This window comes from Cinclus cinclus, chromosome 28 (assembly GCF_963662255.1).
Source record: "Cinclus cinclus chromosome 28, bCinCin1.1, whole genome shotgun sequence".
NCBI classification, from domain to species: domain Eukaryota; kingdom Metazoa; phylum Chordata; class Aves; order Passeriformes; family Cinclidae; genus Cinclus; species Cinclus cinclus.
The window spans coordinates 4558295-4569179 of NC_085073.1; the positions used below are offsets into that span (position 1 = coordinate 4558295).

At 61.4% G+C, this 10885-nt stretch overlaps 1 protein-coding gene across 1 annotated transcript; it reads left to right on the forward strand.

Moving 5' to 3' along the window:
- The first annotated feature begins 840 nt into the window (after positions 1-840).
- On the forward strand, positions 841-8882 carry MAP1S (microtubule associated protein 1S). The gene is made up of 7 exons (XM_062510251.1): positions 841-980; positions 2295-2396; positions 3233-3315; positions 3404-3544; positions 4377-7500; positions 7578-7795; positions 8690-8882. Exons 1-7 carry the CDS (start codon positions 851-853, stop codon positions 8843-8845), a joined length of 3954 nt encoding a protein of 1317 aa, XP_062366235.1. The 5' UTR covers positions 841-850; the 3' UTR covers positions 8846-8882.
- Positions 8883-10885: the final 2003 nt, after the last annotated feature.

The following is a 10885-nucleotide window of genomic DNA, read 5'->3' on the forward strand; positions in this document are numbered from 1 at the left end:
GGGGTTACCGAGCCACTGGAGGCTCATGGATGGATGGATGGATCCACGGGCAGCTGGATGTGGAGGGCTCATACAGCCTGGCCAGGCCTCATCTCAAATCCAGAATCACGAATCCCCCATCCAGAAACCCAAATCCCCTATCCAGAATCCCCCATTCAGAATCCCAAATCCCCATCCGGAATTCCCCCGTCCAGAACCCCAAATCCCCATACAGAATCCCCCATCCCGAATTCCCAATCCCCATCCAGAATCCCAAATCCCCCATTCAGAATCCCCCATCCAGAATCCCGGATCCCCCATCAAGAATCCCCCATTCAGAATCCCAAATCCCCATCCAGAATCCCCCACCCCAAATTCCCCATCCTTAATTCCCCCATCCAGAATCCCAAATCCCCTATCCAGAATCCCCCATTCAGAATCCCAAATCCCCATCCAGAATCCCAAATCCCCATCCAGAATCCCCCATCCCGAATTCCCAATCCCCATTCAGAATCCCCCATCCCGAATTCCCCTGTCCAGAACCCCAAATCCCTATATAGAATCCCCCATTCAGAATCCCAAATCCCCTATCCAGAATCCCCCATTCAGAATCCCGGATCCCCCATCAAGAATCCCTCATTCAGAATCCCCCATCCCGAATTCCCAATCCTCATCCAGAACCCCCCGCGGACCCCACCCTCTGCCCCACCCCGCGCGTTGCCCCTTTAAGAACCCTCTCTCCCACCTCCGCTCCGCCCACCCGCCTCCCCTCCGGCGCCTCCCATTGGCTGGCGGTGACATCAGTGGGCGTGACCTGCGTCGGCCGTGACGCAGGGGGGCGTGGCCAGCGGGCGGGCGGGGGGCGCCGAAGATGGCGGCGGCTCCGGCGGCTCCGGCCCCTCCGGCCGCGGGGCCGCGCCGCTTCTCGCTGCTCGCCATCGTGGGCGGCGGCTGCCACCGGCCCGGCCTCAGAGCCGCCGCCCTGCAGCAGCTGGAGCGAGGTGAGACCGCGTGATGCTCCGGGGGATGCTCCCGGATCCGCCCTCCCCCACCTCCCCCATCCCGGTTCGGTCCCGCAGCTCCCGGGGTTTGATCGCCCCTCTCGGGCTGCCCCGTCCTGCCCCATCCCGCTCTCTCCTGCCCCTTTTGGGCTGCTAGGGTTTGCGCCCTGAAATTCCCAGGATTTGCCCTATTTCCTGTCCCTCGCCGCCCGGGATCTGCCCCTCGACCCCTGGGTTTGCCCCTCTAAAATCTCACATCTGCCCCTTTTTCCTGCCCCCAAATCCTCATGGATCTGGATCCTCCAGCTCTTTCTTCTCCCAAGATCTCCAGGATTTGTTCCCCTAGGATTTGACCCTCCAGCATCTGCCCCTGTCCCTTCACCCCTGAACTCCCAGGGTCTGCCCCACTTCATCCCCAGGATCTGCCCCCTAAATCTCCAGAATATGCCGCCCTAAACTCCCAGGATCTGCCCCTTTCCCTGCCCCTCAACCCCCCAGGATCTTCCCCCCAACACCCCCAGGATTTGCTCCCCAAACTCCCAGGATCTGCCCCCCCAGGGTTCTCAGGATTTGTCCTCCCAGATGTCCAGGATCTGCCCCCTAAATTCCCAGGATTTTCTCTTTTCCTACCCCGGGATTTACCCTACATACTGTAGGGACCTCCCACATCTCTCCCTGAGCCGTGCCCAGATTTTGGGGGGAGGTCTCCGGCTGTGACATCAGAACATCCCAGCGGGAACAGATCCCAAAACCACGATGGGAGGGACATTCCCAGGCCTGATCCATTGTCCCTTCACTGTGGGACTGTCCCAAACCTCACCAAAACCACCCCAAAACGGCCCCAAACCCTTGTGCAACCCCATGGCGGTTACACCATCCCCCACCCATTCTCCAGCCGTTACCGGGAGCACTCAGAACCACCCAAATTTTTTTGGGAATAGACTCCCAAAATCCCTTCTGGGAAGCTCCAAAAGGCTGTTTGGGTGCTACACCTGTCCCGATGTTGCTGACAGGTAGCACCAAATCTTTTAATTCCTTAATTAGTACCTTTGAGGAGGTGTTGGCAGAGCTGTTCCGTGCCCTGGGGGTTGGAATTTGGGATTTGGCAGAGCTGGAGCTGCCGTGAGTCACTCCACGAGGAGCTCACCTGCCAGGCAGGTGTTGGCACACGTGGGCTTGGGGACACCCCAAAAACACCTTAGGAGGGGAATTATAGGATCAGCCCCAAACTTGGCACTGTGGGGGTTTTGGGGATGGTGCTGGTGGGTTCTGAACCCCTAATCCCAAATTTTTATCCTGTGTTTTTCTCTGCAGGGATCCGCTCCTGGGATATCGACCTCAGCTCCTGCAACCTGGATGAGCAGCTGAAGCTCTTCGTGTCCCGACACTCAGCCACCTTCTCCAGCATTGTGAAAGGTAAAACGTGGGATAAAAAGCAGGGAGAAGATGGGATAAGGGCAGGGAGAAGATGGGATGAAAGGGAGAAGATGGGATAAAAGCAGGGAGAAGGTGGGATGAAAACAGGGAGAAGATGGGATAAAAGCAGGGAGAAGGTGGGATGAAAACAGGGAGAAGATGGGATAAAAGCAGGGAGAAGATGGGATAAAAGCAGGGAGAAGATGGGATGAAAGCAGGGAGAAGATAGGATGAAAACAGGGAGAATATTGGATGAAAACAGAGAAAAAGTGGGATAAAATCAGGGAAAATGGGGAAACCTGCTCCCAGAAGCCAGGGAGTGGTGGGAAGGGGGGGTTGGTGATTAGGGACGCCCCCTCCCCATTCCCTCCTCTCAGATTTTGTGGGATCAGGCCTGGCTTTGTGCCCCCCCCGCCATCCAAACCCCGTGATCCCCCACGTGAGGAGCTGCTTCCTTCTCCCAGCCCGGGGCGGGATGAGATTTTTCCATGGAGGGATGGGATGGGGAAGATGGAGCTGGGGCTGCTCCAGTGCCATTTCCCCCCTCCCCCTTGGCTGGGTCCCCAGTGGGTGTTTCCCTGCTTAGAAAGGGAAATGAACCCCCAAAATCCCCCCGGAGTGTTTGGGGGAGTCTCCCCTCCCCTTCCCTCCCCTCCCCATGGCAGGAAGGACACGGGAAATGTTTCCCTCAGTGCCTGGGATGTCCGGCAGCCGGACGGTGCCCGTCCCTCTTCCGCCGGAAAACCGGGCAGTGCCTGGCCTTGCCACCCCCCCCCCCCCCAGGGGACAAATCTGGGGATTTGTGGGGTGTGGCTGTCACACCTCGGTCCCCACAGGTCAAAGGACCCTCCACCACCGCGGGGATGTGCTGGAAACCCTGGTGCTGCTCAACCCTTCCGACAAATCTCTTTGCGACGAGGTGAGCTGGGAATTCCCGCTGTGGGGTGGATCCCGCTGGTGTCCCCACGCTGTCCCCTCTTGTCCTGACGTCCCCAATCTGCCCCCAGCTGCGGAATCTCATCACGGATGTGTCCCAGCACAAGCTGCTGGTGTTTGCGGGGCCCTGCGTGGAGGACACCGGGGAGCTGATGCTGCAGACAGGCTGCTTCTCCCTGCGGGATTTCATCCAGATCTTCACGGATAAGGAGGTGAGGAGCCACGGGAAGGAGCTGGAGAAGGGGAACGGGGAGGGTTTGTTGCTGTCTGGGCACGTTGCTGGTGGCTCCTCGGGGATGCTGTCACATCATCCCACATCCTCGCAGGGGGGGTTCCTGCAAGGTGTTGGGCAAATCCTGGGGGTCTGCAGCAGAAAAAGGGGCAGATCCTGGGGATTTAGGGGTGCAGATCCTGGGGATCTGGGAGCACAGATCCTGGGAGTTTAGTGGGGAAAATCATGGGGATCTGGGAGCACAAATCCTGGGAGTTCAGGGGGGTAGATCCTGCAAATCTAGGATCACAAATCCTGGGAATTTAGGGGACAGATGTTGAGGATATAGGGGAGCACAGATCTTGGGAATTTAGATGGGAGTTGCTGAGCATTTGGGGAGCAAATCCTGGGGGTGTTGGGAGAAAGATCCTGGGGGGGTTGAGGGGCAGGGAAAGGGGCAGATCCTGGGAATTTTGGGGTGCACATCCTGGGAATTTAAGGGGGACGATCCTGGGAATTTAAGGGGGCAGATCCTGGGAAATTAGTGGGGCAGATCCTCCCTCACCTGCCAGGCCTGGGAGGCCATAGCCAGGGTGGGGGGATCAGGGAAAGCCCCTCCCTTGGGAGCTCCCCACCCCCCAGGACCCTGTCCAGCAACAGAGGGACTTGGTACCCCAAAGTCCCCCCAAAAAGCAGGCAGCGGGTGTGGATCCAGCAGTTTAGTGTATCCCTGGACATTTCCCACTCCCATGGGTCCATCCAGGTCCATCCTAGTGGGGGACAGAGGGTGACCCCAGTGCCCCCCTCCCACCTGAAGCTGCCCCTCTGTGCAGGTGGGGGAGATCCTGAGCTCTGCAGACCCCTCGGTCAAGGCCAGGCTGACCATCAGCTGCCCTGATTTTGGGGAGTGGAGGGACTCAGGCTTGGAGCACCACAACCTGCAGGACTTCATCGAGCTGTGCTACAACCCTGGCTGCGTCCTGCCCGAGATGGAGGGGCTGGAGGAGTTCATGGAGTACCTGTCGGAGTCCCTGGAGCCCCAGTCCCCCTTCGACCTCCTGGAGCCCCCCACCATGGTGGGATTCCTGAAGCTCTCCAAGCCTTGCTGCTACATCTTCCCGGGCGGGAGAGGGGACTCGGCTTTCTTCGCCGTCAACGGCTTCAACGTCTTGGTCAACGGCGGCTCCAACCCCAAATCGTCCTTCTGGAAGTTGGTGAGGCACCTGGACCGCATCGATTCCATCCTGGTGACGCACGTGGGCACGGACAGCCTGCCTGGCATCAACAGCCTGCTCCAGAGGAAGCTGGCTGAGCTGGAGGAGGATCCATCCCAGAGCTCCCAGGGCAACGGCGACTGGGCCAAGAACCTCATCTCGCCCGAGCTGGGCGTCGTGTTCCTCAACGCCTCCAAGAAGCTGAAGGACATCGAGGGCGACTCGCGGGTGCTCAAGAGCTGCGACGAGGCCGCGCTGACCCTGCACTACCTGGAGAAGTTGGGAATCCGGCCCAACCCGCTGGCCCGTGACTGCAGCCCCCGCGCCGAGCCCACCGTGCTCTTCCAGAAGATGGGAGTGGGCCGGCTGGACATGTACGTGTTGAACCCCGTGAAGGGCACCAAGGAGCTGGAATTCCTCCTGCAGCAGTGGTCGGGGAACGGATTCCCCAAGGAGCAGGAGCTGCCACTGCAGTGCCTGACCTCGGTGTGCGTCCTGCTGGTGTGGCACCCCGTGAGCTGCTCCGAGAAGATCATCCGGGTGCTGTTTCCTGGCTGCACGCCCCAGGCTCGCATCCTAGAAGGGCTGGAGAAGGTGAAGCACCTGGAGTTCCTCAAGCATCCCGTGGTCACTAAGAACGACCTGAAGGGGACGGCGCAGGCGGAGAAGCCGCTGAAGCAGAGGAGGGTGGAGAGCAAGGAGAGCCTCAAGTCGGGCTCCAAGCTGAGTTTGGTGGATGCTGCGGCGCTGGTGCCAAAGGAGAAGGCTCCGAAGGTGGAGAGGAAAGAGGTGAAAGCTGGGACCAAGGAGAAGCCAAAATCCCTGGGGGATGCGGCCAGAATGGGATCAGAAGAGGAGAAAGCCAAGGACGCCCGAGCCAAGCAAGACTCGGTGGCCGAGAAGGCGAAGGCAGACCCGAAGCCGAAGGCGAACAAGGAAAAAGCAGCGCCCAAGAAGGAGACGGTTGCCAGGAAGGAGGAGGAGAAGCCACCAAAGAAGGAGGAGGGAGCCGAGGCCAAGAAGGAGGTGAAGGTGGTGAAGAAGGAGGCAAAGGCCGAGACGCTACGGAAGGACTCGAAGGACAGCAAGACAGAGGCCAAGGCTCCGGCCAAGGCTCCAGCCCGGAAAACGCCGGTCCCGGAGAGCCGCAAACCCCTGGCCAAGGCCGGCAGCATCAAGAAGGCCCCGCTCAAGAAGGAGCCAGAAAAACCCAAGGCTAAAACCACCCGGAAAGATCCAGGCACGTCGGATGGCTCCAAATCCTCCTCCCCCGAGGAGATGCTGCCGGAGGCCGAGCGGGAGGGCGGGAGGAGGAGGAAGGAGGAATCCACGGATGAAGGCATCGCCACGGCCGACAGCGAGCTGGAGCCTTCATCCCTGGAGAACGGGGGGAACCGGTGCCCAGGGGATCCATCCTTCCTGGAGAACGGCCTGGAAGATCCCGAGAGCTCCCAGCGCTTGCGCTACGTGGAGAGCAGCCCCCTACGAGCCGTGTGCCCCCCATCGCCCATGGCCAAGACCCCCAAGAGCGACCGCAGCGTCAATTTCGACCTGACGCCCACCGGGTTGCTCAACCACGGCCCCGAGGGCGCCGAGGATCCCTGCGGCAGCTCCGAGGAGAAAACCCTGGAGATGATGTCCCCGGCTAGCTCGGGACCGGCCAGTGCCGGCCACACGCCCTTCCACCAGTCCCCGGTGGAGGATGGCGCGGAGGAGCCGGGCACCGGCGCTGCCCGGCAGCAGAACGCGTGGCCGGCGGCCGGAGCGGGCAAGGAGGGCTCCGTGCCGGACAAGCAGGCGGGGTGTCTGTCCCTCAGCCCCTTCAAGGATGATGTCCCCGACGTGTCCCCCACCATCACCACGCCCTCGCTGCCGGCCGAGGTGGGCTCCCCGCATTCCACCGAGGTGGACGAGTCGCTCTCGGTGTCCTTCGAGCAGGTGCTGCCACCGGTCAGCGAGTCCCCCCCGGAGGACGGGCGGCGATCCCGAGGCTCCGGGGACGCGCCCGAGCCCGAGGCCACCAAAGGGGGGCTGTCGCTGCCGCTGCGGCCGTGCCACCACCCGCCCTGGGCCGACGGGGACGCGGCGCCGCGGCCCGGCCGCCGCTCGGACTCGCCGCACGACGTGGACCTGTGCCTGGTGTCCCCCTGCGAGTTCGAGCACCCCAAGTCCGAGCGGTCGCCCTCGGCCGCCGCCAGCCCGCGGGAGCTGTCGGACAGTGACCCGTCACAGGAGCTGGCGCCGCCCCGGGGCCGGCCGGGAGAGACCCCCCCCACGTCGGTCAGCGAGTCGCTGCCCACCCTGTCCGACTCCGACGTCCCTCCGGTCACCGAGGACTGCCCGTCCATCCTGGCCGACGGGCTGGAGTCGGACGAGGACTCGGAGCGACCGCCCCGCGGCGTGGCCAGAGCGTGTGACCCGCTGCCAGCCCCCCTGAAGGACCCGTGTCCCCTCCCTGCCCAGCCTGGAATCTGCATGGTGGACCCCGAGGCGCTGCCCCCCGGTCGGAAGGAGCCCCCCGGTACCAGGGTGAAGAGGACCCCGTCCCGCGCGGGCTCGGCGCCCGCCGCCCCCAAATCCGAGCCCCCTCGTGTCCCCGTCTCGGCCACCAAGGCCAGGCCTCCCGGTGACAAGGCCAGGCCTCCCCTTGGGGACAAGAAGGGCCCGTCCAGCGCGGCCCCCGGCACCGCCCGCGGCGCTGGAGCTCGGCCGGCGGCCGGAACCGGCCGGGCATCGCCAGCAGGTACGGACGGGCGGACAAGGGGCGGCTCTGCGGGGTTTTTGGGGACTGCCGTGACCTCTGTCCCCCTGTCCTGGCAGGCGCAAGGGCTGCGGCCCCCCAGGGACCCCCTGTGTACGTGGACCTGGCGTATCTGCCCGGCTCCTGGAGCGCCCGCACGGTGGACGAGGAGTTTTTCCGGCGGATCCGCTCGTTGTGCTACGTGGTCAGCGGGGATGACCACCTGAAGGAGGGGGTGCTGCGGCCCCTGCTCGATGCCCTCCTCACGGGCAAGCACCAGTGGGGCATCGACATCCAGGTGAGTCCCAGGTGAGGGGTGGGATTGGCTCCCTCATGGTGCGGGGGGTGGGGGTGAGAGGTGACAAAGTGTCCTGGGTGTCCCTTCCCAGTGTTTAGGGGGTGACAAGGGGTGCTGGGATCAGTCCCTTGTTGATGTTGGGGGTGACAAAATGTCCTGGGTGTCCCTTCCAGGTGATGGGGGGGGGGGGGGGGGGGGGGTGACAAAATGTCCTGGGTGGCTTTTCTTGTTCCTATGGGGTGACAGAGTGTCCTGGGTGTCCCTTCCTGATGTTCAGGGGGTGACAAATTATCCTGGGTGTCCCTTCCCAGTGTTTCAGGGGTGACAGGGAGTGCTGGGATCAGCCCCTTTTTTTGATACTTGGGGGGTGACAACGTGTCCTGGGTGTCCCTTTTTGATATTTGGGAGGTGACAAATGGTTCTGGGTGCCTGCTCCCACTGCTGGGGAGTGACAAAGTGTCCTGGGTGTGCCTTGCCAGTGTTTTGGGGCTGATAAGGGATGCTGGGATCAGCCCCTTGCTGATATTGGGGGTGACAAAATGTCCTGGGTGTCCCTTTTTGATACTTGGGGGGGGTGACAAAAAGTGTCCTGGGTGTCCCCAGTGTTTTTGGGGGGTGACAAAAGGTGGTAGGACCAACCCCTTGCTGATATTGGGGGTGACAAAGTATCCTGGGTACTCCTTTTTGATATTTGGGGTTCTGACAAAGTGTCCTGGGTGGCCTTTCTTGTTCCTAGGGGTGTGACAAAGTGTCCTGGGTGTCCCCAGTGTTTTTGGGGGGTGACAAAATGTGGTGGGATCAGCCCTTTGCTGATATTTGGGAGGTGACAAAGTGTCCTGGGTGCCCCCTGTCGTCGCTGGGGGTGGTGACAGGGTGGCCCATCCGTCCCCTCAGGTGACTTTGATCCCCACCTTCGACTCTCTGGTGATGCACGAGTGGTACCAGGAGACTCACGAGCGGCAGCAGGAGCTGGGCATCACCGTGCTGGGCAGCAACAGCACCGTGGCCATGCAGGATGAGACCTTCCCTGCCTGCAAGGTGGAGTTCTGAGTGTTTTGGGGGGTGGGGGGGGGGCCACACGTCCCCACCCTCCTCTCCCTCCCCCCACCCCTCTCTGAGCACCCCCACCCCACCCAGCTCAGAGGGGAGGGACAGGGTGGAGGTGGCATGGTGTCCCCTCACCCTGTGCCACCTCCCCCCCACCCCCCATGCCAGCCACGCTCTGCACCCCCTGCCAGCCTGGGGAGGGGACAAGGGACCAGCTGGGGACTGGGTGGGGGTGGGGGGGTTCAGGATGTGTTTCGCCCCCCCCCCTCACCCCACCCAGCAGCAGGGTTGAGCTGTCCCCCACCGGCAGCTCGATGGAACAGGGTAAATTTTGGTGTTTTTTGGGTTTTTTCTTTCCTCCCCTTTTCCCTGGATGAGCCACGATTTCCCCTCCCACCCCCCCCCCCCCCCCAAATACCCACAACCCTCGGAGTGGGGGGGAGGTGGGGCTGGGTCTCCTTTTTTGGGGGGGGGCACAAAGCTGGCACAACCTCGAGGGTCCCATCCCTGTGGGGGTTGGGATTTGGGGAGGGGGCTGCTGCTGTGGGGTTGTCCCCGCTGTTTTAGCCCCACCCCAAAACGGTTGTGCCCTCCCCCCCCCCCCCAAAAAAAACTGTTTTGACCCTCGTCCCTCACAAAACTTGATTGTAAACCCCCCCCCCCCCCCTTCAGGTGCAGCATCCTCCTCCCCTGGGCTGCACTGATGGCTCTTCTCTCCCCCAACACTTCCCCTAAAAAATTTTGGGGTGGGGGCTCAACAGAGGCACCACCCAGGCCCTCATTTTTTGGGGGGGGGGGGGGGGGAGTGGAAAGCAGCCCACCCCCACCCTTGGGAGTTGCCGAAACCAAACCTCACGTGCAATTTTTAAAGGGTTTTATGAGTGGAGAGCACCAAAGGGGGGGTCAAGGTGGGTCTGTGGAGGCGGGGGGGGGACACACAGAATGTGAAGACCCCCTCCCCGAAATTTCCCCCCCCCCCCCCCCCCCGGACAAACACTAACCTGTTTTTGTAGGAGGCTCCTCCATGGCTCTTTTTGTAATGACTTTTTAAGATAAAAAATAAAAAGACAAAAATCGTGAAAACTGAAGAAACCAAACTTTTTCTTTTTTTGGCCAGTTTTTTTGAGGGGGGGATTTTATTTATCTTCCCCCCACCCCCCTCCATAAACGGCCTTAGGGGCTTTTACCTTTGATTGTATCATCCTAACGTGTTCGGGGAGGGGGCACTGAATGTTTCACCTTTAGTGCTTTATATCATTTTTTTTTCCTCATCTGGAAGGTTTGGATGTTGGTGGAGGGAGTTTTTTGGGGTGGGTGGGGTAGCTGTGACCCCCAATCCCCCCCCCCCGTCTCCAACCCCTCACCCTAAAACCCAGCCCCTGCCCGTGGCCACCGGCACACGCTCCCCGTCTTGCACGCCACGTTCCCGTTTGGCAAATGTGTGGAAAATGAGCATTAAAGAGGATCATTCCCAGTGGATCTTTGTCTTCTGGTTTGTTTTTTTTTTTCTTTTTTTTTTTGGGGGGGGGGGGGGTTCTATGGATTTGAGGAGAGGGTGGAAAAAGATGGGTTGTGCTTTGGGAACGGGTTTAGGGTTTGTACCATGAGGTGGGAAAAGGATTTGGTTTTTTTTTTTTTTGTTGTTGGGGGGGTGGGGGTTTGCAGCTGATGGGTGGGAGAGGGGTTGAGGGATTTTTGGGGGGGGGGGTCCAGGGTGTCACCTGGAGGGGTTGGAGAGGGGTCGGGGTGGGGTGGATGCGCTGCGGTGCGGCAGCGCCGAGGCTGAGGATGGATGCGGGGTTGCCATGACAACCTCATCCCCATCCCTGCATCCCAGCCCCGCCGCCCCCGGCCCCACGAGGAGGAGGAGGAGGAGGAGGAGGAGGTTGCTGCCTTCGGCCCCCGCAGCTTTTGGGGAGGGTTTGGAGCCTGCCCGATGCTGCGGGGGGGGGGGGGGGGGGGTCCCCGTGTCCCTGTGCTCAGCCCCCCCACCCTTCGTGGGCAGCACGAGACTGGCAGGTCCAGGGGACAAAACCCCCTGAA